We start from the raw sequence: 23,472 nt of genomic DNA, 5'->3' as shown, positions 1-23,472 counted from the left end.
GAGCACAGGCTCCAGATGCGCAGGCTCAGTAGTTGCGGTTCACGGACCTAGTTGCTCCGCGGCATGTGGGATCCTCCCAGACCAGGGCTCGAACCCGTGTCCCCTGTATTGGCAGGCAGATTCTCAAACACTGCGCCACCAGGGAAGCCCGATAGAAAACGCTTTGATGAGCCTTCTAATGTTGTTAAAACTTACTTAAGTTTCCCTCTAGTGGAATTAGAATATCTCAGGGGTCTCAGCTGGGTTTTGGACTACAGGTGTAGAGGGCCAGGAGTCTGGTGACTTACCCTCCTGGGGGGCAGTTCAGTGGTTTGTGATCTCGGTGTGCATGATAATCTCTTGAGGAATTTTGCTCCAATACAGACGTCTGGGCTCCACGAGCCGCCCTGCATTATGGTCTCCAGGGCTACTTGCATAAAGAACTGTCCACGGCAGGATTGGTGATTTCTATGATCCTTCCCAGCTCTGAAAATTTTAGACTTATGATAGAATAACTGGGCTTATACAGGTTTTTCCCTTCCTTACATATACATCTCATTTACTTACACATCTTCTTTTCATTCTGACCTTTCCCAGTAATAGGGAAGTGTTTTTAAACTTTTTTACTGAAGGGTAACATAGGGAAAAGTACAATCCAGTGAGGAGGAACACACCTGTGCAACCAACAGTGTCAAGAAATAGGACATGACCAGTGCACAGAAGCCCCCCCACCGAGCTCCCCTTCCAATACTGCTTCCTCTCTTCTGAGTTATTTTTGAAATGACACTTGTATACTCCCCTCTGTTGCTATTATCAGAACATCACTGCAGCTCACTTTTGTGTTCCTGTGTGTATAGATACATCCTTAATTAAGCCTCCCACTCCCATTAATAAACTATTCATTTTGGAATAATTTTAGATTTATTAGAAGAGTTGCAAAAATTATGCAGAAAGTTCCTGTATACCCTTTGCCCAGCTTCCTTTAATGTTAACATTTTATGTACCATGATGCATGTCAAAACTGAGAAATTGGGACTTCCCTGGCAGTCCAGTGGTTAAGACTCTGCCCTTCTAATGCAGGGGTGTGGGTTCGATCCCTGGTTGAGGAACTAAGATCTCACATGCCATGGGACGCGGCCTAAAAAAAAACAAAAGTAGAAACTAAGAAGTAGGGACTTCCCTGGTGGCGCAGTGGTTAAGAATCTGCCTGCCAGTGCAGGGGACACGGGTTCGATCCCTGCTCCAGGAAGATCTCACATGCCACGCAGCAACTAACCCCGTGTGCCACAACTACTGAGCCTGTGCTCTAGAGCCCACGTGCCACAACTACTGAGCCCGTGAGCCACAGCTACTGAGCTCAAGAGCCACAACTACTGAAGCCCACGTGCCTAGAGCCCACGTGCCACAAGAAGAGAAGCCACTGCAATGAGAAGCCCGCGCACCCAACAAAGAGTAGCCCCCGCTCGCCGCAACTAGAGAAAGCCCGTGAGCAGCAACGAAGACCCAACGCAGCCAATAAATAAATAAATATTTTAAAAAATAGTTTTTTTTAAAAAAAGACCATCTGGCATCCATGGAAGGAAGAAAGGAAGGAAAGACTTATTTTTTTCCCCCCTGTTGACTTAGAATCTCTGAGGAGTGGAACTGGAAATCCAGGTGATTCTTTGGGAAATACTGAGGGTTGTAATAAGGAGTTAAGACCATTTAACGTACATTTCTTATGATTCGATCTTGATCCAGTCACAACTGTGCAACAGTTGTGTTCAAAGCCATCTATTTTGTATCCACCTAAATATCAGAATCACATTTAGAACTAAGTGAGCGCGTTAACATCACCGGATCTCCAAACCTTTTTTAACCTGCAGAATCATTCTTATATCCGGCAACCCCACAGAACAGCCTTTCAGTCATGACGGTTGAAAGCGGTGTTGCTCGGATCCAAGTGAGGATGTGGCCTCTTGGTTTGGCCCCGTTTCTTTGCCAAGCAGGAAAGCTGAGGCATTGTCTCAGTGATTGAAAGGCTTGACTGTGTACTGTTTGGAAAATCTCAAGCTGTCTCATCTTCATTTTGCAGATGAGGAAACTTGGGTTTCAGAGACTGTGACTAGCCAAATACTCTGTGACAGGTTATTTCCTTGCTGAGATCTGGAACGTACTGCAGTAGTACCAGTGCCCAATCTGTGGGAGTCACTTTTGTAAACATGTGCAGAAGCCAGGATGGGGACAGTGGCTTCAATATAAGCTAGAAAGTTGTACCTAAAAGAAGTTCAGGATCTGTGACGTGAATACAGGGTCTGTTTATCTCTACAGTTAGGTAAAAGTTCCCCCACTTCCCACTTTGCCATTCTCCATTTCCCAGGTCTGTGGACTTGATTAACTTACTCTGTATCTTTCTTATCCACAAAATAGGGATCCTCATAGGATCTGCCTCCACAGAGGTGTGAAGATTAAATAAGGTGATGCATGTGGTGCATGTAAAGTGGCTAGAAGCACCTGCCTCATAGGATGTGCTCCATACATCTTAGCAATTACTGTTACATCCCACAGGACATCACAGTGGTTACTGGCATCATGCCAGTTCATGCATGACCCCCTTGGCAGGGACTGGAGTGGTGCCGTCCTCCAGGATCGTCCTGTGCATCAAACCAGGGCTTGTGGGCCAAATCCAGCCCACTGCCTATTTTTTGTAAATAAAACTTTACTGGAACGTAGCTATGCTCATGCCTATTTGTATGATCTGTGGCTGCTTTTGCACCATGATGGCAAAGTCGTTGCAACAGAGACCATTACGGCCCGTAAAGCCTAAAATATTCACTATCGGGCCTTTTATGGAAAGTTTGCAGACCCTCGCATTAAACCAAGAGCGCCTGTTCCCAGCAGTTAGAACTCACAGGTCCATATGCCAAATGACAGTGGCCTCTCTCAGTATCATTCCCATTAAACCCATTTGCAGAATTTATGCTTCCTGTCTCTGTAGCTTGAGGCACTGCTGTACTGGAGTTCCTGAATCCTCAAGAGTGAGGGTACATTTTCACCTGGGAATACAGCAGGGGCTCCACTAAACCTGAAACTAGCAGTATGTCTGCCACTTAGTCACTTTGAGATCCTCACACTGGTGGAACAGCAGGCAAAGGAAGCAGGTACTGCATTGTCATCTCTGTCAGGAGGGGCTAGACTTCACAGCTACATAATGGGGCAGGGAATTCGCAGAGGGAACTTGGTGTTTCCATGCTAGGTGGTCATAGTTAACAGGCAGTCTGGTAAAGGACTAGGGAACCAAGGGCTCTGTGCGCCCTTAGCGATGAAGGTGTGAATCATTGTAACAGGCAAGCAACCTAGTACAACTGAAGTTCTGGCCAAGAATGAGGAACCTCTAAAAAGGACGGTAGAGAGAAGTAATTCTGGGCTTGTGACCAGCGGCAGCAGTGAGGACTAGCTAGCTCCACCGCCCCTCCTGTATTGTGTTTTCTAGAGATTCTTGCTGACCTCCCTCAAAAAGTCCAGAGTGCACTTAATGTGGGCATGCATGCATCGGCATGCTGGTGCTGTGTCTTATCTCCTCTGCACCTGTTGGGTGGCGGCTGTGGTGGACAGCTCCATGTGAGCTCAGATCATGTTGACATCAATTACCCCTCCTCCAGCCTGCACCACAAATCTCCTCACTTTTCTGCGCTAGGGCCTTCTCCAAAGCTGAAGGAAACTGCTCAGCCCGCGTGCAAGTGTGGCCTGAAACTGCAGGGGTGTTCACACCCCAGGAGCACCGCTCAACCAGCAGGGATCAGAGCCAGTGGACCAATGCCCCAGGCTTATGTTCTTCAGATAAGGAATTACAGGAGGCATTCCGCAGCCTTCTCAGAGGTGGAGTTGGGCTTCTGTGCCTACAGAGGCAACTGCAATGACACACCTGTGTATGAATTTCCTCCTTTCCTGGCTCACTCCTGTTTCCTACTCCAGTTTCCTAGTATCACCTGAACTCAAGTCCTTGCCTCGGTTTTCTTTTAGAGGATCACAAGCTAAAACATACTCCTATTAAGACCAGAAACAAGACAAGCATGTCTACTATTACTGCTAGCCTCTAACATGGTACTGTCCGTATTTACAAATGAGCTGGTCTTCTACATAGAAAACCCAAAGAATCAATGCAGAATCTATTAGAGGTAGTATAGGAGTTCAACAAGTATGATATATGTAAGATTTATAAAAAAAGTAGTAATTTTCCTTTATGTCAGCAATAACGAACTAGAAAATATAATGGAAGACAGGATACTGTTCATAGTAGCAATAAAACCATATTAAAGAATGCATAAAATCTTTAAGAAATTTAAAGAAACAGGGCATTAAGGAAGTTCTGAATAGATGAAGACTTATGTTTCTGATATTGTAAAGACGTCAGTTCTCCCCAAACTAATGAATAAATTCAATGCAATTCCAACTAAATTTCAGCAGGACTTTCTGCTCTCTTTCCTCCTCCCCTACCCTCATGCCCCAGGACCCATCAAACTTGTTCTGACATTTATATGGAAAAATAACAGTACACAAAAATAACCTAGTCAATAAAAAGAGGGCCAAAGAGGAGAACACATATGAAGACCTTCGCACGTATGAAGGAGGACATACTACAAAGTCATAATAAAACTTATTGTGCAGGAACATTCAGAGACGGGTGCAAGAGGCTAAAGGATTCAAAAACAGACACATACATACATGAACCTGAAATATATCAGTGATGCCATGAACTAGTAAAGAAAATAACCTATTTAATAGAGAGTACTGATATAACTGGCTCAATTCTATGGAGAAAAATACCTATGGACCTTATGCAAAGTTACTCTTAAGATGTATTCAAAGTGAAAGTAAAACTGTAAGTTTAATACATAGAAGTTTGTGACCTTACAAAGGTCTCTTTAAAACCCCCAAAACAATACAGGAAAAAAAAATACTGATGGATATTACTATTAATACATGAACACCAAGGAAACATTGACAAAATTACCAGTCTGATGAGAGATACTAACAGTCCAAAACTGATAAGGGATTACTATTTAAATCACACAAGGAACTTATGCAAATCAACAAAATAGACTATGACCCAGTGGAAAAAGAGACAATGAACAGAAACACACCTGTTTCCCATTAGATCAACCTGTACTATTTTAAAGATTTGAATGGGCAATTTACAAAAAGGAAACCCAAATGTTGAACAACTATATAAGGCAACGTTCAACCTTATTAGGAATCAGAGAAATGCAAAATAAAATGACACCTTATTTCAAAACCATTCAATTACAAAGATTAGGAAGCTGGATGGTACCAATGCTGGTGAGGGTCTGGGTAGAACTGGTACTTTCATGCATGTAGTGAAACTGTAGACTGCTGCCGTTATTCTGGAGGGCAACCTGCCAGTTCTGGGTGAAATTAAATGTTTATATACCTGGGACTCAGCATCCCACCTCTTGTAACGTACCCACGGAGGAACTCATGAAAAGTCAACAGGGGAATCATGTATGAAGATTTTGAAACAGCAGAAATATTAGAGCCAACCATTCACTATAGGAATGCGTAAGTACAATGCAGTGGCCGTACGTTAGGAAACACTAATATAATCATCAGAATAACTTACTAGAGGTACCTACTGCAGAAGAAGTAATGTGTCAATCGTTGTTTCTGAACATAGAAAGATGCCTTTTTCAAAGTCTAAGCCTTTACTATTAGTCTCATGATACAAGACAAATTACCCAACTGCTTCTACTTAAGAAACAGACAACTCTTAACATCTGCTATTGAGTCTTTATTAGGCAGTAAAGTGCTCAGTATTACACATTAATGAAACTCTTGATTGTTGAGAGACTTGCATATGTAACAACTTCTTAATGATACCATTATAGAGGGGAAGATGATAGGGGAGGGAGAAGGAGGTAATTCTCCGTGACTAAAGAAGAAAAAACAATATGTAACTTATGAGTAAAGAGAAAGAACTCTGCAAAATTTTACAGGTGAAATGAAAAACAGTATGATACTAAGTATCATACGGACTTTCTAGTGACCATAATTGATATATGGCACCTGGTCAGTACACATGGATGCCACATCATGGCTGCACTTCAAATTGAAGTTTGTTTACATGTAACAACATGGTACACATACATAAATACGTACACGCAATATCCCTGGAATGCAAACTTTAGTACCTAGTAATAAAGAACTTTGTGTAGCATATTCAAAAGAAAGCAAAGATGGAGATGAGCCGTGGGAAATAACTGTTAAAGAAACCCAATCTGTATCACTTCTGTAGAAGCCAGCTAAAAAAGGTTGGTTTGCTCATGTTCTCTTTGAAGATTTGACTGGCATATTCTACCAGTTAAATTAACAACGATGTGAGTTTAAACTACAGTATTAGAAACAGGCCTCTCTGCTATTCTCCAGGTGAGAGTTATTCACCAGCACTGCATTCTCTCTTGCTCTCAAAGGTCAGCTTACTCAGTTTTGAAAAATAAGATTTTCAGTTTTTGTTGAGAAATAGGTTTCTTCCCCATAAATTTGGTGAGGCCCTCTCCTATTAAAAAAAAACAAAAAAACAAAAAAACTGCTGCAAACTCAAAAACTTTAGTTTATACCTTCTGATAATGGTTGAACTTCCAGTAACCAAAACTCCTTTTCATTAAATTAAGCTCCACCTGGGTTATAAGTTCTAGTTTTGAAACGCAGGGTCAAGAGAATTTGAGTTCTGTGTTCTTAAAATGGTATAAAACTCAAACCTTAGTTTTATAATATTTTATATGAATTTCAAAAGTCCTTAATATTTTGTGTAAAATGAACATATTTACTCAGTTAAAACGTTCAGTACATCCTAAAAGATTTAGTAAGTTGACCTTCCTAGATTAGTTACAACATTAAATTCGGTTGCAAATAAGTTGAACCACATGGGAAAAGACTATACGGATGAATCTTTATATTAAACTAATTATTAGAAAAAAATCAAATTTAGTGATTTGGCTCCTTCCAATTCTACTGTGCTATGGTCAGAGATGACACTGTAACCCACAATTGGTCTTTAGTGGTTTCATGCAGCTCATTTCAAATGAGAGTGAAAACAGTGTAAAAATTAAGAGAAATGGTTAGTCCCCCAGGCATTAGATATGATAAAATAACAAAAAAGCATAGTGTTCAACAACATTTATCGTAACCATTCATACAAATTCTAGCATAATGACTACATACCCATTCTGTGGTTTGGGGTTCTTCTCTAGCTCTTTTAGAAAAGTGTACCCCAGGAAGGTAGTTGAAATAAAAGGCTCCTTTCTTAAAAGAAAGCTATGTATTAAGCCCATGAGTGAAGCCTCAGTGGAAAGGAATGCCCTTATTTTCCCTTCACACACTCGGCAAAAATGACAATACTGATTTTTGTGATTGGAAATAAAAAACTCAGAAGCCTTTTCACAGTTCTTTTTTTAGCTTTAAAAGGCTACTTCATTGTCAACTGAGGAGACTCAGTTATGGTACCAAGTGGGCATACCACTCAATATACTTTACAAAGATTTTCTTTTCTGTACTCAATATTTACACCTGGATTTCTTATATGAGAAAAAGAAAAAACATCTTCTTTGATCCATGGGCAAAGTTTATCTAAAATAAATTAAAGTGCAGAAGAATTAACGATTGGTCACAAAGACCAGCATCATATATGGTGGTCAGGGCATATAAATAGTGTACCTGTCACGGCAACTCAGGACAGTCACCTTCTCACCTATGAAGAACACATATAGTAGCACATGTCCTACACGTGGATATTGGAACTCCCGTTTCCACCTCCACCTTCCATTCCTTCTGCAGATTGGGAGGAAGAAGGGCGGGAGCTCCTGGGGCGAGGCTGACCATTTAGTCCCACCGGTGTGCCTACACCATGACTTATTTGGGAAGCTGCATCATCGGATTCCCAGCGTTCCAACTCTTCCCGCACCAATCGTTCCATCTGTTCCCTGTGGATTTCACTGTCACGACCCAGCCTTTCATCCTAATCAAGGAAAGAGAAACCAAGATGTTGAGGCAGAGTGATGCATCCTCTCGTACTTAGAAATTGCCTTAGGAAATCTGGGGACCCAATCATCTGTACTTAGGTAAGGCTGGAGCAATAACACCAGCCTTAACAGCGATTCTGAGAATCAATGGAGTAATTTATAGTAATAAATTTATAGTAATTTATAGTAATTCTACAGTCCAGTTAAGGCAGTTAGCATCAGTGTGAGGAGTATTAAGAAAGCAACACCTCTGGGTTATCATTTTATCTGCACTGATCTGCAGGTATGGGGAAAAAACATCCTCTCAGATTAAGGGTTACAAACTATGACCCTGATACTTTATAGCATCAGGGTGTTTCTGTTTCAGACGACCACTGACCTCAGCCACTCCATCCAGCAGCCTTCCCAGCACCTCCCTTCTCTTCAGTTTGGCCCGCTCCATGATCTCCAGCTTCACTATCACAGCATCAATCTTGGACACAATGCTGCCGATGGAGTGTTCCATTCGGTCCACCCGTCTCACTAGGCTGCAGGAAACGTGGTTGAGAGGGGCAAAGCCACTGGCTTTTCGGCCCAGTTGGTTTGTCAAATGGAAATGCTAAGATTTTTTTTTTCTTAAACAAGATTATGATCTAAATCACTCTCTAAATAGTCTCAAACTTTAGAGAGAAACTCTTAAACACTGCTGGTGGGAACGCTAAACGGCACAACCTTTTCGCAAGTCAACACTGTATCAGAAGTACGCCTACCAGAAAAAGGTATGCCTGTTCTTTCTTTCAGATATTGCATTTTTTTGAAAAGTTTTAAAGGACATAAGTATGTGCGTAATTTTTGGCTACAGGGATATTCCCTAGGGTTCTGCTTATTAATAGTGGGTCACTGAAAAATGGTTACTTTAAAAATTAACAGAAGGTTGCTTAAATATGTTATTCTTCATCTACACAACAGAATTCTAAGAAGACACCAGAAATTATACTGTGACAGTATTTAATGCAACAGAATGATGTTCACTTTCTAATGATGAAATAGAAGGATGTCAGCTATAATGTAAATAAAGAAGTTAGAAAATACTATGCTCACTTATGATCCTATTATTTTGAATAAACAAAATGTTATATAAACACTTTAAAAACATTTAATAGGAGACAAAACTTCTGGAATGGTGGCATGAGAGCCCTGGAGGCCCTCTCCCCATCGAAACAACCATAAGTTGTGAGAATTTTTCTTTTTTTTTTAATTTCTGGAAATTTTCTTAAGGGCATACAACAAACGAAGAAGCCTTTATTTAAGAAAATCCACTAAAGCAGCTGCACAGCACAGGGGATCTGCTCGGTGCTCTGTGACCACCTAGAGGGGTGGGACAGGGAGGGTGGGAGGGAGACGCAAGAGGGAGGGGATATGGGGATATATGTATACGTACAGCTGATTCACTTTGTTATACAGCAGAAACTAACACAACATTGTAAAGCAATTATACTCCAATAAAGATGTTAAAAAAAAAAAAGAAAATCCACTAAATTTTAGTAAGAATAAGAGTGAGACTGGAGCCGCCATCCGCCCTCTCTCTTGCTCCCTAGGTCAGTGTGACAGAGCTCCACTGGGGGTGGGCGCGGCCAAGAACACCCAGCCCTATCCCACCAGCTCCTAGAGGGGGGAGGGAGGGGCAGGCTGCCAGCATTTCTCATCCCTGTGCCTCCACCTCCAGATCCACAATGCAGAGGCTCTAATCCAGGCAAGAGTGGATGAGAGGCAGAAGGCTCTTTTCTTCCACTCAGCTTCCAACGGTAGGGTGGATTTTCCATGCTGGGAGAGGGGAGCTGAGAACGCCAAAGGCTGCCATCCCAGCGCCAGCCCAGCGCCTTATTCATGAAGCAGGGGTGTCACTGTGAGAGAGATGGGCCAGCCGCTAGTTCTGGAGCAGTGGCACAGTTTTGCCTAGGGGGAGAATCAGCCATAGGACAGAGCTCCAAAGCTTCCCCAAGTGAACTTGCTGTAATTTGGAACAAACTGTGGGTAAAGTCAAGCCTAAGAATGCTCTTGAAAACAGTGGCAACTGTAGTGACAAGCAGTTAGGAGGAGGCCGGTCACTTCATGAGATCATCAGGTTACACTGTTTACCGGCAAGTTTACCAGAAAGAACCAGGGAAAGAGATAGCTAAGAAGACAGCTAAAGACTGGCTTCAAAACCTACCCCTGCAAAGGGACCTGCATTTCACTGCATCACACTGTGAAGAAATTTGTATCCCAAGACATTATTGAAAACAATAGGCCGATCAGCCAACAATTAGCAGAACTGAAGGGGCAGACGTAATATCAACAGAGGCAGAAGGCTTAACAGAGAGAAGAGGAAAAGGGAAAAGACAATGCAAGCCCTGCTAAAACCTCTGTCTTCCCAGGATGACGGTGTGCCTGGTCAGGGTGTGACCTCTAAGACGTGACGTCAGCAGCTTCACAACGTGGGGGAAACAGACTTCACTAAAAAACAAACGCACAAACGACAACAAAAACAAGCTCTGGGGGGAAGGGGAATTTGTACATATATACAATGCTATTTAACGTCTCCAGGTTTCAAAAAAAAAAAAAATTATGAGACACAAAGAAAAAGGAAAATGTGACCCATACACAGGAAAGAAAAGCAGGCAATAGAAACTGCCTTTGAGAAGGCCCAGATACAGACAGACTCAGCGGACAAAGAAGCCCAAGCAGCTGTTCTAAATATATTCAAAGAACTAAAGGAAATCATGCGTAAAGGAAAATAAAGGACAGTATGATGGTGTTGCCTCATCAGATACAGAATATCAATAAAGGGAGAGAGACTGTGAAAAAGAACCAAAGAGAAATTCTGGAGTTGAGAAGAATAAGAAATGAAAAATTCACTAGAGGGTCTCAAGACTACATATGAGGCAGCAGAAGAAAAACCAGCAAACTTGAAGACAGATGGGCAGAAACTATGCAATCTAAAGAACAGAGAGAAAAAAGGATGAAGAAAAATGAACAGAGCCTAAGAGAAACATGGGATATCATTAAGACCCCAACTACACATAATGGGAGTCCCAGAAGAAAAGGAGAGAGAGAAAGGAGCAGAAAAACATATGACAACATAGTGGTTGAAAACTTCCTATATCTGATGAACATATTATGCATCCAAGAAGTTTAATAAACTCCAAGTAGGATAAATGCAAAGAGATCCACACTCAGATATATAGGAAAAATACTGAAAGACAAAGGCGGAGAAAAAAATCTTGAAAGCAGCAAGAGAAAAATGACTCGTCACATACAAGGGAACCTCAGTAAGACTAACATCTGTCTTCTCGTTAGAGACAGTGGGGGCCGGAAGGTAATGAAGGTGAAATAAAAATATTCCAGATAAAGAAAAACTGAGAGGATTCATGCTAGCAGGCCTGCCTTAGAAAAGATACTAAAGGAAGCTCTTCAGGCTAAAAGCAAGTGATTCCAGATAGTCATTAGAATCCACATAAAAAAACAAAGAGCACTGGTAATGGTAATTATTTAACTATAAAGGATAGTATCAATGCATATTTCTTCTTTTTTCTCTTAACTGATTTAAAAAGCAATTGTAGAAGACAATATGTACATACTTATATTATTGGGTCTATAACATATAAAAATGTAATAGTATATTTGATAATAACAGGACAAATGAGTTAGATAAGAGCAAAGTTGCATTGGAATACAAAAATGATATCAGATAGTAACTTGAATCCACAGGAACGAATGAAGAGAACCACGAATGGTAAGTAAGAAGGTTAATACAACAAACTCTATATACTTATCTCTTGTTTCTTGTCTCAGCTCCTTTAAGAGACACAAAATTATATAAAGTGATAATTATAAGAATGCAATGTTGGGTTTGTAATACACATAAGTAAATGTGTATAATAATGGCACAAAAAGGGAGAGGAGTTGATAGTTATATAGAAATGATATTTCTATATCTCATTGGATTAATTAACTTAGTATAAATATGAAGTAGATTCTGATAAGTTGATTTGTATATGTTAAGTCCTAGAGCAGCCACTAAGAAAATAACTAAAAAATATTGTGAAAAAAATCATTAAAGGAATTAAAATGTTACACAAGAAAATATTCACTTTATGTAAAAGAAAGCAGCAAAGAAGGAAAAGAGGAACAAAAAAGACCTATAGAAAACAAAAAATAAAATGGCAAAACTAAATCCAATTATAACAATAATAACATTAAATATAAATGGAGTAAACATTCTAATTAAAAGGCAGAGATTTTCAGACTGGATAAAAAGACCAGATCCAACTATATGCTGTGTAAAGGAGACACACTTTAGATTCCAAGATACAAACAGGTTGAAAGTAAAAGGATGGAAAAAGATATATCATGCAAAAAGCAACCATCAGAAAGTTGGAGTTGCTATAGTAATGTCAGATAAAAAAGACTTTAAAACAAAAAAATTTACTAGAGATAAAGTAGGACATTTTATAATGAAAACAGGGTCAATCAATTAGGAAGACACACCAATTATAAACACGTATGCATATAACAACAGAATTCAAAATATACAAAGTAAAACCTCACAGAAGTGAAGTCGACAATTTAATAATAACAGTTGGGGAATTTAATATCCCACTTTCAAAAACTGGATAAAACTAGGCAGAACAAGGAAATAAAAGAACTGAATAACACTAAAAACCAAGTAGACCTAAAAAAACATCTATAGAATATTCCACTCAACAACAACAGAACATACCTCAAACGCACATGGAACATTCTCCAGGATATACCATACGCTAGGCCATAAAAACATTAAAAAATAAACACATGTAAATGGAGACACAAACACCAAAATGTTAACTGACATTTTTGGTTGCTGGGAATATGAGAGATTTTAATATTTTCTTTTGTTTTTCTTTATTTGCTAATTTTCCTATAATGAACATATTACTTTTATAAAAAGAAAAAACACCAATAAAAGTTATAAAAAAGAACTGATGATTAGTAATGGAAAAGACAAATTGAGAGAGGTGGCAGGAACTACTTAGTGTCATTTTGATGCCTGTCAACTCAAATTCTGCCAATTCCTTTATACTTACACTTGAAACTCTTCATAAGAAACCCCACTGGAGATGCTTCCCCTCCTTCTGGAGCTATGCCCACTGTCTTCATCATCATCCTCCTCAGAGTCATCCAGGCTTCGAGGGAAACTTCGGCTGCTCATGGGGCGTGGTAAAGAGCTGTGATCCAAGTCCAGGTCCTCCTGGAGAACACGGTATCACTGAGTGATGAGCAGGAAACCCCAGACTCCACAGAAGCTTCACTGAGGGCATGGGCAAATGGGAAATGGGTGTGTGCCATTTACCCAGGATTTCTGTGAGGTTAACACCAGACTGTGATTCTCATACTTTTCAATTTTAGATTGGCAAATTTTCAAAACAGATTTTAATGACCAGCAAGAAGTTGCTAACTTTTTGTTTGGACAAGAAAGGACAGAAAAACAGAGCAAAGCGGAGAAAAAAGTAAATGAAGAAATATATTATCATCTTTTCATAAAAGTTAACATAGGTAATAGCTACAAAGTAAGGAAGGATACAGTCTTAGAATAAGAATTGTATTAAATACAGCCATGTGAAAATATTACTCATTGTCTTCTTGTTCATGTTTCACTATGACTGAAGTTTTTCACCTGTTGGCACTGTTCGGTGGAGCAGCATTTGGAAACCACTGTTCTGTACTGTCTCCTCATAGGAAAGTATGTGTGACGTTAATTTGTATTCTCTGTACCTCAGTTACCATGATTTTTTGTTTGTTTGCTTAACCATTTATTTATTTATTTAATAAATGTATTTAGTTTTATTTATTTATTTTTGGTTGCATTGGGTCTTTGTTGCTGGGCGCGGGGCTTTCTCTAGCTGCAGCGAGCGGGGGCTACTCTCCAGTGTGGTGCACGGGCTTCTCATTGCGGTGGCTTCTCTCGTTGTGGAGCACGGGCTCTAGGTGCGAAGGCTTCAGTAGTTGTGGCACGCAGGCTCAGAAGTTTTGGCTCACGGGCTCTAGAGCACAGTCTCAGTAGTTGTGGTGCACGGGCTTAGTTACTCTGTGGCATGTGGGGTCTTCCTGGACCAGGGCTCGAACCCGAGTCCCCTGCACTGGCAGGTGGATTCTTAACCACTGTGCCACCAGGGAATCCCTTAACCATCTATTTTTAAAGTTAAAGCTTTAAATTATGTTTTCTGATTATAAAAGCTCATGTAAGTTTATTTTTAACAGTTTCATAGTAAGTATTCAAATGGAAGGCAGCTGTTAGTTTTATTTTATTATAAATGATAATTTAAAGAACAACTAATTAATTGTATCTCTCCTGATAAATCTTTTTTTCCCATTCTCATGGACATTGTGAAGTATATAACTACTCAGGTTTCCCCTCAAGTGGCTTTACTAGAAAGCTTAGGGCTAAATTTGTTGCTCAGTCTTATTAAGCATATGTATTTTTGTGGAATGCATTTTTTTTTTTAGTTTCATTCACATTCAGTTTTATATCTGTTTTGTTTTGCTCCACTCTTCTTTTTACATTTATGCTAACATTGCATTTTAATATATATATTTTTAAACTTTTTATTTTATATTGGAGTATAGCCAATTTCAGTTTCAGGTGCACAGCAAAGCAACTCAGCCATACATATACATGTATCCATTCTCCCCCAAACTCCCATCCTTTTTGGAGTAAGCAGGGTACTACTACATCAATTGAGAGAGAGAGAGAGAGAGAGAGAGAGAGAGAGAGAGAGAGAGAGAAGGAAAAAGAGAAGACACACACACACACGCTCTCAGTAATCCACTACTTAGCAAGGTGTTTGAAACATGGTAGGTAATGAATCAATCATGTGCTCCTAAACTAGACCCACCCTCTCTTTTTCCAGGTCGTCTCTCATCTGCTGGTGCTCACGTTCTGTCAGTTCTTGGTCTCCATCCTGGTCGTACTTGGTGAATATTGCCTCAATCTCTGCATCAGTATGGCCCTTCCTGAAATTAGTGAGAGGTTACAGATGAACTCATTCATGTACATGGTCCAGCCCAAACACAGAGAAATCCACATGCAGGAGGAAAGGAGAAACTGCTGAGTCAGGGCCAGTCCTCCTCTTACAATACATTCCAGAAAGACACCCACCTCTGAAAAAGAAGTGTCTTCATGAGCACGTGGGTCAGCCTATCACCAAGGATTTACCTTTACATAAGGACTTTCCCAGGGCCACAGAAATTGTGATTCTTACCCTTTGAGATCTTGTCGAAGTTCATCAAAGTTTAACTTGCCTCCCCCTTGCCGCAGACTCTCTGAAATGTCATCCACGGTATTTTTCTTCAGTTTTAGTTTGACCAAGGCTTTATGGTAGCCCTGTTGGAAAGAAAAGACTTGATTTAGTTTACCCTCCTTTTGCATTTGCTCTGCCTTCCAATTGCAGTGGTAACTAGTGTAAACCAGTGACAAGAACAGTGCCTGATGTAAGCGGGCCACAAAACAAGTATGTGTTGGATGAATGGTGGATGCATCCCGAGTTGTCTGTGAAGCTCTTGTGGGAGAGTTATATGGGAAGAGTCAGGGTCTTTCCATAAATCAAGAACTAGGGGCCTTTTGGTTTGTATTCACGTTTAGGTTACAGGAATGAAAATCACTGTGTTCCACAGCTGTCTGTCTCAGAATATGTAGGAATGTGCAACAGGTCTTCAGAAAACTAAGAAACCTGAGTCATGGATGAATTAGTTTCTATATTATTTCATAGTTGGTAATTTCCTTACATATGTCACGTGTGTAAAAAAAGTTCGGTGACATGGAGATGAGGCTCTTTCACTAATACATTGCAGGCAGACCTTGCTCTGCATGGCAGCACGGGGCTGTGCAAACCCCCAGGCAACTGTGTGAAGCGATGCAAATGATCAATAGGAAAAATTATGATTGTTCTGTGACCTTTAAAACTTCTGTCAAATGTTAAAACGTTAAAAACTCCCTTGGTGTTGGTTATAAATTTTAGGGAAATTTAAAAACTAGTAAAATGAAGATTTTAGTACGTTGACATTTTAAACAGTAGAAACATCGAAAATTAAAGTTTTACTTCTGTGTTGAAAAACTTATCCAGAGCAGTCTGATAAGACCTGGCACTCTTCTTGTTGTTGTGTAACTTACAATATAGAGCGAGCATCTTTTCTACGTCTTGATGAGTTATCATAATCCTTTCTTAACCTGCATCAGCTTCCAACATTTTATCCCTTGCACTTTCAAAGTTGTGAAATATCTCCAAGAGCTCCTTTAATGTGAAATTTGTTGCCAGTGTGATTTCCTCTGAGACACCTTTATCCTACTCATCACAGTCACTTTCCTCATTTATGTTGATATATTTGCCTTCACTGAGTTCTTCTGGCTGCCGTCTAGCCCTCGAATGGTGGCAGTGTCAACGGTCCCCTGGCCAGCTACGTATTTCTTCTGTAAATCCATTACGTTTGTTTTTAATTTCACTTTCAGTGTTATCATTCCTTGTTTCTTTCCTATACTTTCTTCTTCGCTGGCCTATTCTCTATTTTAATTATGCATATTTGTAAAATGTCACACGGTTTATCACTGGGAGATGAGGGCACAACACAACTACAAGTTTTGTACGTAAACTGAAGAGCAGATGCTCAGTGACCATCCTTGACTTTGAAAGAAGTGACATTATTAGTCACTGATTATGATGCACATCTGTTATTTATGTAACGACCTGAAGAGCTAGTAGTGAAGTTTGTCCTTTGTGCTATTACTCACAGTCAGTATACTGTAATAACTGAAATTTGAACTATGTTGAGAGGCTCGTATTACTTAACTGAAATCACTGATACTGTGCACATCAGAACCAAAGTACAAAGTGAGGACTGCTTGTATTACCCCGGGGATTTGCTAGAATGTAATCGACTATTATGCAAAATTCAGGGTAACACAAATGTTAGGTCCTGTCCAAGGGACTTTGTTTTACAAAGCGGAAGTTCTCTGTTTCAACATGATTCACAGACAACATTGTCCTGTGGTTTGAACCAAACGGAAAAATATTATGGTTAAGGAGCCACTGTGCGTTAGCTGAATGATGACAGGGAACAAGCTGTGTACTTCAGATGTAGTTATTTGTTGTTGTTGAAGTTTTATATTTTAAATCAAGCATAGAAGTCACATGAAGAAGAACAAAGCTGCCCAGCTTTCCTGCCCTGCCCTTCCATGAACAATTAAACGCTTCCTGAGAAGGTGCGTAAGTGAAAGTTCTCAGGCCCTTAGGTCGTGGCCTTGCTCCAAGGACTTTTTCCTTTGACTATTTTAACACTTCCCTGGAAGGTCAGGGTAAAGAGTGAACAACAAAATATTTGCCTCTAAAACGTCTTTCCCTTTTTTTTTTTAAAATCGTAATTAAGATAGACGAAGGGAAAATGTCTTTATATAATCTTCCCTTCCCGTTTATTCTGAACTCTGGATCTGAAAGTGAGAGCCGACTAGAGGAGATATCAAAATAAATAAAGGGGATGAACCCAGGAGCTCAGCTCTTAAGAGGCAAAAGAGATTATTGAGAATTTAATTCTAGGGCACTAAAGGATTCCCAGAATTTAAGTTCAAGCTAGCATTATATCCATCTCTATCTCCGACGTAGAGAACATTTAAATTATTCCTGGAACACAGCAATCTACACTTTAAGTGGTGTCAATGGATCAATGTTGATTTGGCAATCTGGCTGAAACAATGTTCATTTTATATAGAAAATAAAACGATTCTGAGAATTAGGGCTTGTCATACCTTTCTGACAAGATCCGAGAGTTCCATTTCCGCTTTCTGCTGGGCCAAATCAGATTTAACTTCAGAGTAGGTATCATTGATGATGGCCAAAAACATATTCTGTTTGTAAATCAAAGGAAGGTAGAGATTAAAGAAGAAACCTAAATATATTTTGTTAACATCAATCTAAAATTTGACATGTCTTTTTCTTTTTTTAACAATTTGAGTATTTTATGAAGTCATCAATTAATAGTTTTGCTACCAAATTCTTTGGGAAAATTAGTTTTTCCATTGTCATGGCAAGGGAAAATGCAATATATATTCTTACTTACAAAACCATACATTGATATATTTTGCAAAAAGAGACAATAATGAAATAGAACAAAATATTAATGTATTTACCTATGAATGGTGGGATTATTTTATTATTTTTGCTTATCTGTTCTCTACATTTTTTCATCTGACATAAATCATTAGAGGTGTAGAACTCTAAAGAGCTCCTCAAATTTCAAGTCAACACAGACAAGTGGAATTCTATGCTCATTCCAAATATTGTTATAATAGTTCAGATTCCAGAACATATTTTAAGGAGATAAAAAGACCTCTGCAAACAGAAACATGGCAGGCCTAGTAGAAAGAGAGTCAAGAAAAGCTTAATGCTAAAGACAGAGACTTTGGAGTCAAGCAAACTTGGGTTTCTGTCTTGGCGCTGCAAGACTATATTGTGTAACTCTTCTACTCCTAATTTGAAATTTTGTTTGTTTTTACATTTATAAAATGGGAGAAATAGTAGTACCTCCCCTACAGATTTGTTGTAAGGATTAATGAGTTCATCTACGTAAAGTGCTTAGGACAGGGCTTAACGGATGGCAAGTGCTACATAATTTATAGCTACTATTATTATTCAGTGGTGGTTAGTTCATTTTCCTGACTTGTCCCTTCCCCACTATAATGGGTTGTATTTCTAACACCTATTTCCAACGGGTTTCTCAAAGCACCACACCCACTAATCAGGCCCTTCTTTAACATGCCCTTCCATTGTTTTTCCTTTTTAGCGTGTAACTATGGTTTGTGACTGTACAGTTGTGTACTACGTCTGTTCTCCCCACAGGTCTGTGGAATCTTCATGAGGGCAGGGTTGGTATCTATTTTCCTTACCACTTGCATCCCCAGTACCCAGCACATTGCCTGGTATATAGTGGCTCAGTAAATATTTATTGAATGACTGATGAATGAACAAATGAGAGCTCTATTATTTTGATGAGCTGCTAAATCTCTATGAATTAAGGAGGAATACCGTTTAAGATTCTGTAGCAGAAATGAGAACAGGATATAAAATACACGTAAGTTCCTGGCTTAATGCCTGATTCTAAGGGTGGACAGTTGCAGTCAGTGGACCATGTCCCACCTTCGCCCATCCAACACAGGCATCTAATGTTCCATTTCTGTTTCCAAATGATGGTTAGCTAACGCCTGCAAGTGTCTTAGTTGAAATGGATTAAAGTGTGTGTCCTTTGAAGAGATTTCAGAACATGGAAAGTGACTGAGAATGGCTCTCGAAGGTGTGGGGAGAGGAAGTTCACCTCGTCTCCATCCTGTCTCACAAGCTTCACTTAATTGTGGGATGGACTTTGCAACAGGAGGTCTTTCCCTGTTGATGCCAGGGCTTTTGCTTCCTGACTCAGCTGAGCCTCCGCATGCCACTGTGGCTTTTTAAGTGGCGGCAATACGTTAACACCCAGCAGTCATCTCAGAACAGTGGCCAGCCCTGCACTTGGCTTGCCATTAAAAAAAAAAAAAAAAAAATCTGTATTGACAGTAGCTTCCTCTCTCTCTGGAGGGTACAGGGAGAACAGTTCCTTTTTGTTCAGTGGTACAAATAAATATTTCAGTATAAACACAAAAACTAAGAGCTTTTCATGTTCTAGTGATTGATCTGATAAAATAACTGAATAACGTAGGTGCACTGCCTACTAGAGGACAACATTCAAACAAGCCCACACTGGAGCATTTCCAATTGCCACCATCGCGTCCCTCACTTGGCAGACTGACGTACAAAGAACACTTAGGTGGCCTGAGATTTTTATTCTCTTAGTAGACATTCAGGGATTCAGCTGCTCCAGAATTCAAAGTACTACCAATGTTAGAGAGTAACAAAGGCTTACTCTTCCCTCTTTTTTTTTCTTTAATATATAACAGGAAAGAGAAACTTTTTTTTTTTTTTGCGATAAGCGGGCCTCTCACTGTTGTGGCCTCTCCCGTCGCGGAGCACAGGCTCTGGACGCACAGGCTCAGTGGCCATGGCTCACGGGCCCAGCCGCTCCGCAGCATGTGGGACCTTCCCGGACCGGGGCACGAACCCGCGTCCCCTGCATCAGCAGGCGGACTCTCAACCACTGCGCCACCAGGGAAGCCCTAAAACTAATAATGATACATGCATACAGCAAGGCATAAATGGATTTGCATGCTATTCCTGACTCTTTCAGTACCATTAAAGTACATCTAATTCTCAATCAGTGAATACATATACGTAAGCACTAAATACCTGGACCAGCTCTGGAGCTCTTACAACTGAATTAATGAACTTGATACAAAGGATCTTTAGAAAATCCATTAAAAATGGAAACAATTTTTTTTTCTTCAAATGGTTAAGATTTTATTTTCTTAAGGAAAATCTTAAGTGTTAGTGTTTAAATGAAAAATACCCATGCCTAGGTTAAGCTCACTTAATTTAATACTTTCTTAGTGGAATGGACACATAAATGTATAAATGTTAACATGAAGAAAAAAAATGCCTTTTAAAAAATCTTAATTAATTTAAGGCCAAAATGTTAAAAATGTGCATCTGTACCAAATCAAAAGCATAAAAGAATTATTTTTGAAAATAATACTTAAAGCCATTTCCATTCATTGTGAGATTTAGTTTTAAATTAAAATTTGAATACTTTTTGTAGGCAGTCTCTAGATATATTAAATATGAGTAAGTTAAAACAACCTATCTTGATCTTGAGACGCAATAATTCACTCAAATGTTACTCCTGACACCCTGCATCTGGCTGGCTTTGTCAGTTTCTATTTTTAAAAAAGAAAAGAAGGAGAGAAATGAAAAGTCACTCAAGCAAGTGACCACGAAAGTGCTGACACTCGTGTTAAAAAAAAGCATGTAAGCGTATTCTACTTCTTAAAGGGCAAAGCACTATTTTAGGAAACTATACATTTGCACTTGATCTACTTCTTTTTTTTGCACTGAGTACATATATAAATGAAAGATCATGGAAAAAAATACTTGGTGAAGACTTAAAACTGTGAATGAATGAGAAGTAAAATAAAATATGTTTCCTAATATCTACGTTTTTTACTATTCCTGAGTCTTTAAAAAATTGATAGGGAATAAAGTGCGAGAGAAAAGAAGAGATGATGATTTATGATGGTGATACATGAAGTCTAAAGCACCTCGGTATAAACAACAGTGTACATACCAACAGGATGAAGAACATAAAGAACACAAACGTAGTGAAATAGATTGGTCCCAAAACTCGATTAGCTTCCTCCATCTCTGCGAAGTTGACGTCACCCAAAATGATACGGAATTGAGTGAAGCTACAAAAACAAAACAAAGCACAACACCACAGTACGAAAACAAAGCATGTCCGGCATTCTTCTGACATAACTTTTCTTAAAAGATGATTTCATACTTTTGGACCTTTTGTTTTTTAATCAGCGTGGAAAGCTACCAAATAACAGAAACGTGTCAACCCCTTTGGAAAACTCTTGTTACTCATATGAGCAGCTAGAGCCTTCCAAAATCAAAAGAATATGCTTTCGTGCTAGCTATGTTATTTCCGTTTGGTAAAAAGAAAATATATTATTAGATGGCTTATAAAGCAATAGGCTCGAAGAAAGTAAAATGTAATCTGGGTAAAATATAATAACCCTAAACCTTCACAATGGTCACCCTGAGTCTGAGTTTAAAATCTCGTAAGAAAGAAAGATTTTTGAAGGATAGTCAAAATTGTACATGTATGAAGATGCACTATTTCAATGCACTTCGAGTGGGGCTGAGAATTGCTGCACGTTGCCAGATGCTGGGTCTCTATCAGTACAGTTGTTTCCATTCCTGACTTTCATCAGACAGCAACATGAATTAGGGGTCCTCGTGCACAAAGCCCCATTAACTCCTATTATCACGATCATCTTATTTCCTAACTAATTCCTTTCTAAGTGACATGGAAGTCTGAAATGGTTTTTCATAGCCTATTTGAGAACTTTGGAAAAAGACTGAAAATTCCTGTATTGGTTTGAGCTTCTCCTAAAATATTAGAAGTACCCTTTTCTTCTTAGAAAATAGGCTGAAGTTTGAAGTTTATGGCAACATTATTTAATAGGAATAAAAGTATAGGCAAAGGTCTCTTAAATGCTACCATCTGCATTTGGTGCTAAGAAGACCTCAGTCTTTGGAACAGAGTTGGCTTACTATAGCTGTTCTTCTGTATCTTACTACTTTCGGGCTCTGTCTTAAACATTATTGTTTCAGAAGGTATTGTCATCTTTGCATTGATGGGTCAATGTTTCTGGGAAAGAGAATTAATTCTCTTTTTTTTGGTTGTTTTTTTGTTTTGTTTTGTTTTTTTGCAGTACATGGGCCTCTCACTGTTGTGGCCTCTCCCGTTGCGGAGCACAGGCTCCGGACGCGCAGGCTCAGCGGCCATGGTTCACGGGCCCAGCCGCTCCGCGGCATGTGGGATCTTCCCGGACCGGGGCATGAACCCTTGTCCCCTGCATCGGCAGGCGGACTCTCAACCACTGCGCCACCAGGGAAGCCCTAATTCTCATTTTAAACAACTGCTTTTAAGTACTTGGTAGTTAAATAGCCACCGTGAAGATTTCTTTAACCTTGAGAAGGCAGCACTGTCTATGATTAAATCTTTCTTCTTAATTTCATACATACTTACATACACTCTTGGAAAGTACTGAAGTCATCAACCTGAGTGCCAAAGACAAGGTATGCCAACTGAGCGTATGCTAAGAAAATAATGAAGAACATAATTGCAAAGCCAAAGAGGTCTTTGGCACACCGAGACATGGTTGTGGAGAGCTGACTCATGGTCCTGTTAAAGTTGATGAATTTGAAGAGCTGTAAAAGAGAGGGGAGATGAGATACGAGGATGAATGAGTAAACAAACTGCGGTATATACATGTGATGGGTCATTACTCAGCCCTATGAAGGAAGGAAATTTTGATTCATGCTACAACACCAATGAAACTTGAAAGCACTGTGCTAAGTGAAATAAGCCAGACACGAAAAGACAAATAGTGCATGATTCCACTTACGTGAAGTACCTAGAGTAGGGAAATTCACAGAGACAGAAGGAGAATAGAAGTTACCAGGAGCTGCGGGGAGGGGGAAATGGAGAGTTAGTGTTGAATGGATAAAAAAGTTGCAGCTGGGATGATGAAAAAGTCCTGGACACGCACAGTGGTGATGGTTACACAACGCTGCGAAGGTACTTAATGCCATCGAGTTGTACACTTAAAGGTAGTTAAAATGGAAAATTTTGTTATGTATATTTTACAACAGAAAGAAAGAGAGGACAAAAATGACTTGCTTTTTTTTCAAATCCAGCCACTTATATTTTCTCATTTATAGTGAAAACAAGTTTAATTATAATTAAAATGACCATTGATATTTTTCTCCTAGAAAGATTA

The 23,472-nt window shown here is 39.5% G+C and overlaps 1 protein-coding gene across 1 annotated transcript in view; it reads right to left on the bottom strand.

The window, feature by feature from the left end:
* Positions 1–5,746: 5,746 nt before the first annotated feature.
* Positions 5,747–23,472, bottom strand: part of PKD2 (polycystin 2, transient receptor potential cation channel) — a 48,645-nt gene continuing 30,919 nt past the window's right edge. The window contains exons 8-15 of the mRNA XM_060147548.1: positions 22,719–22,900; positions 21,246–21,366; positions 17,788–17,886; positions 15,254–15,375; positions 14,888–15,005; positions 13,079–13,242; positions 8,374–8,521; positions 5,747–7,990 (exon numbers count right to left, since the gene is read on the bottom strand). Of these exons, the coding sequence (XP_060003531.1) occupies positions 7,754–7,990; positions 8,374–8,521; positions 13,079–13,242; positions 14,888–15,005; positions 15,254–15,375; positions 17,788–17,886; positions 21,246–21,366; positions 22,719–22,900 (1,191 nt within the window). The 3' untranslated portion in view covers positions 5,747–7,753. The remainder of the gene's footprint in view (positions 7,991–8,373; positions 8,522–13,078; positions 13,243–14,887; positions 15,006–15,253; positions 15,376–17,787; positions 17,887–21,245; positions 21,367–22,718; positions 22,901–23,472) is intronic.

This window comes from Lagenorhynchus albirostris, chromosome 4 (genome assembly GCF_949774975.1).
Source record: "Lagenorhynchus albirostris chromosome 4, mLagAlb1.1, whole genome shotgun sequence".
Lineage (NCBI taxonomy): Eukaryota > Metazoa > Chordata > Mammalia > Artiodactyla > Delphinidae > Lagenorhynchus > Lagenorhynchus albirostris.
The sequence above is the reverse complement of the archived record's forward strand: the minus strand, read 5'-3'. Positions and strand labels throughout refer to the sequence as shown.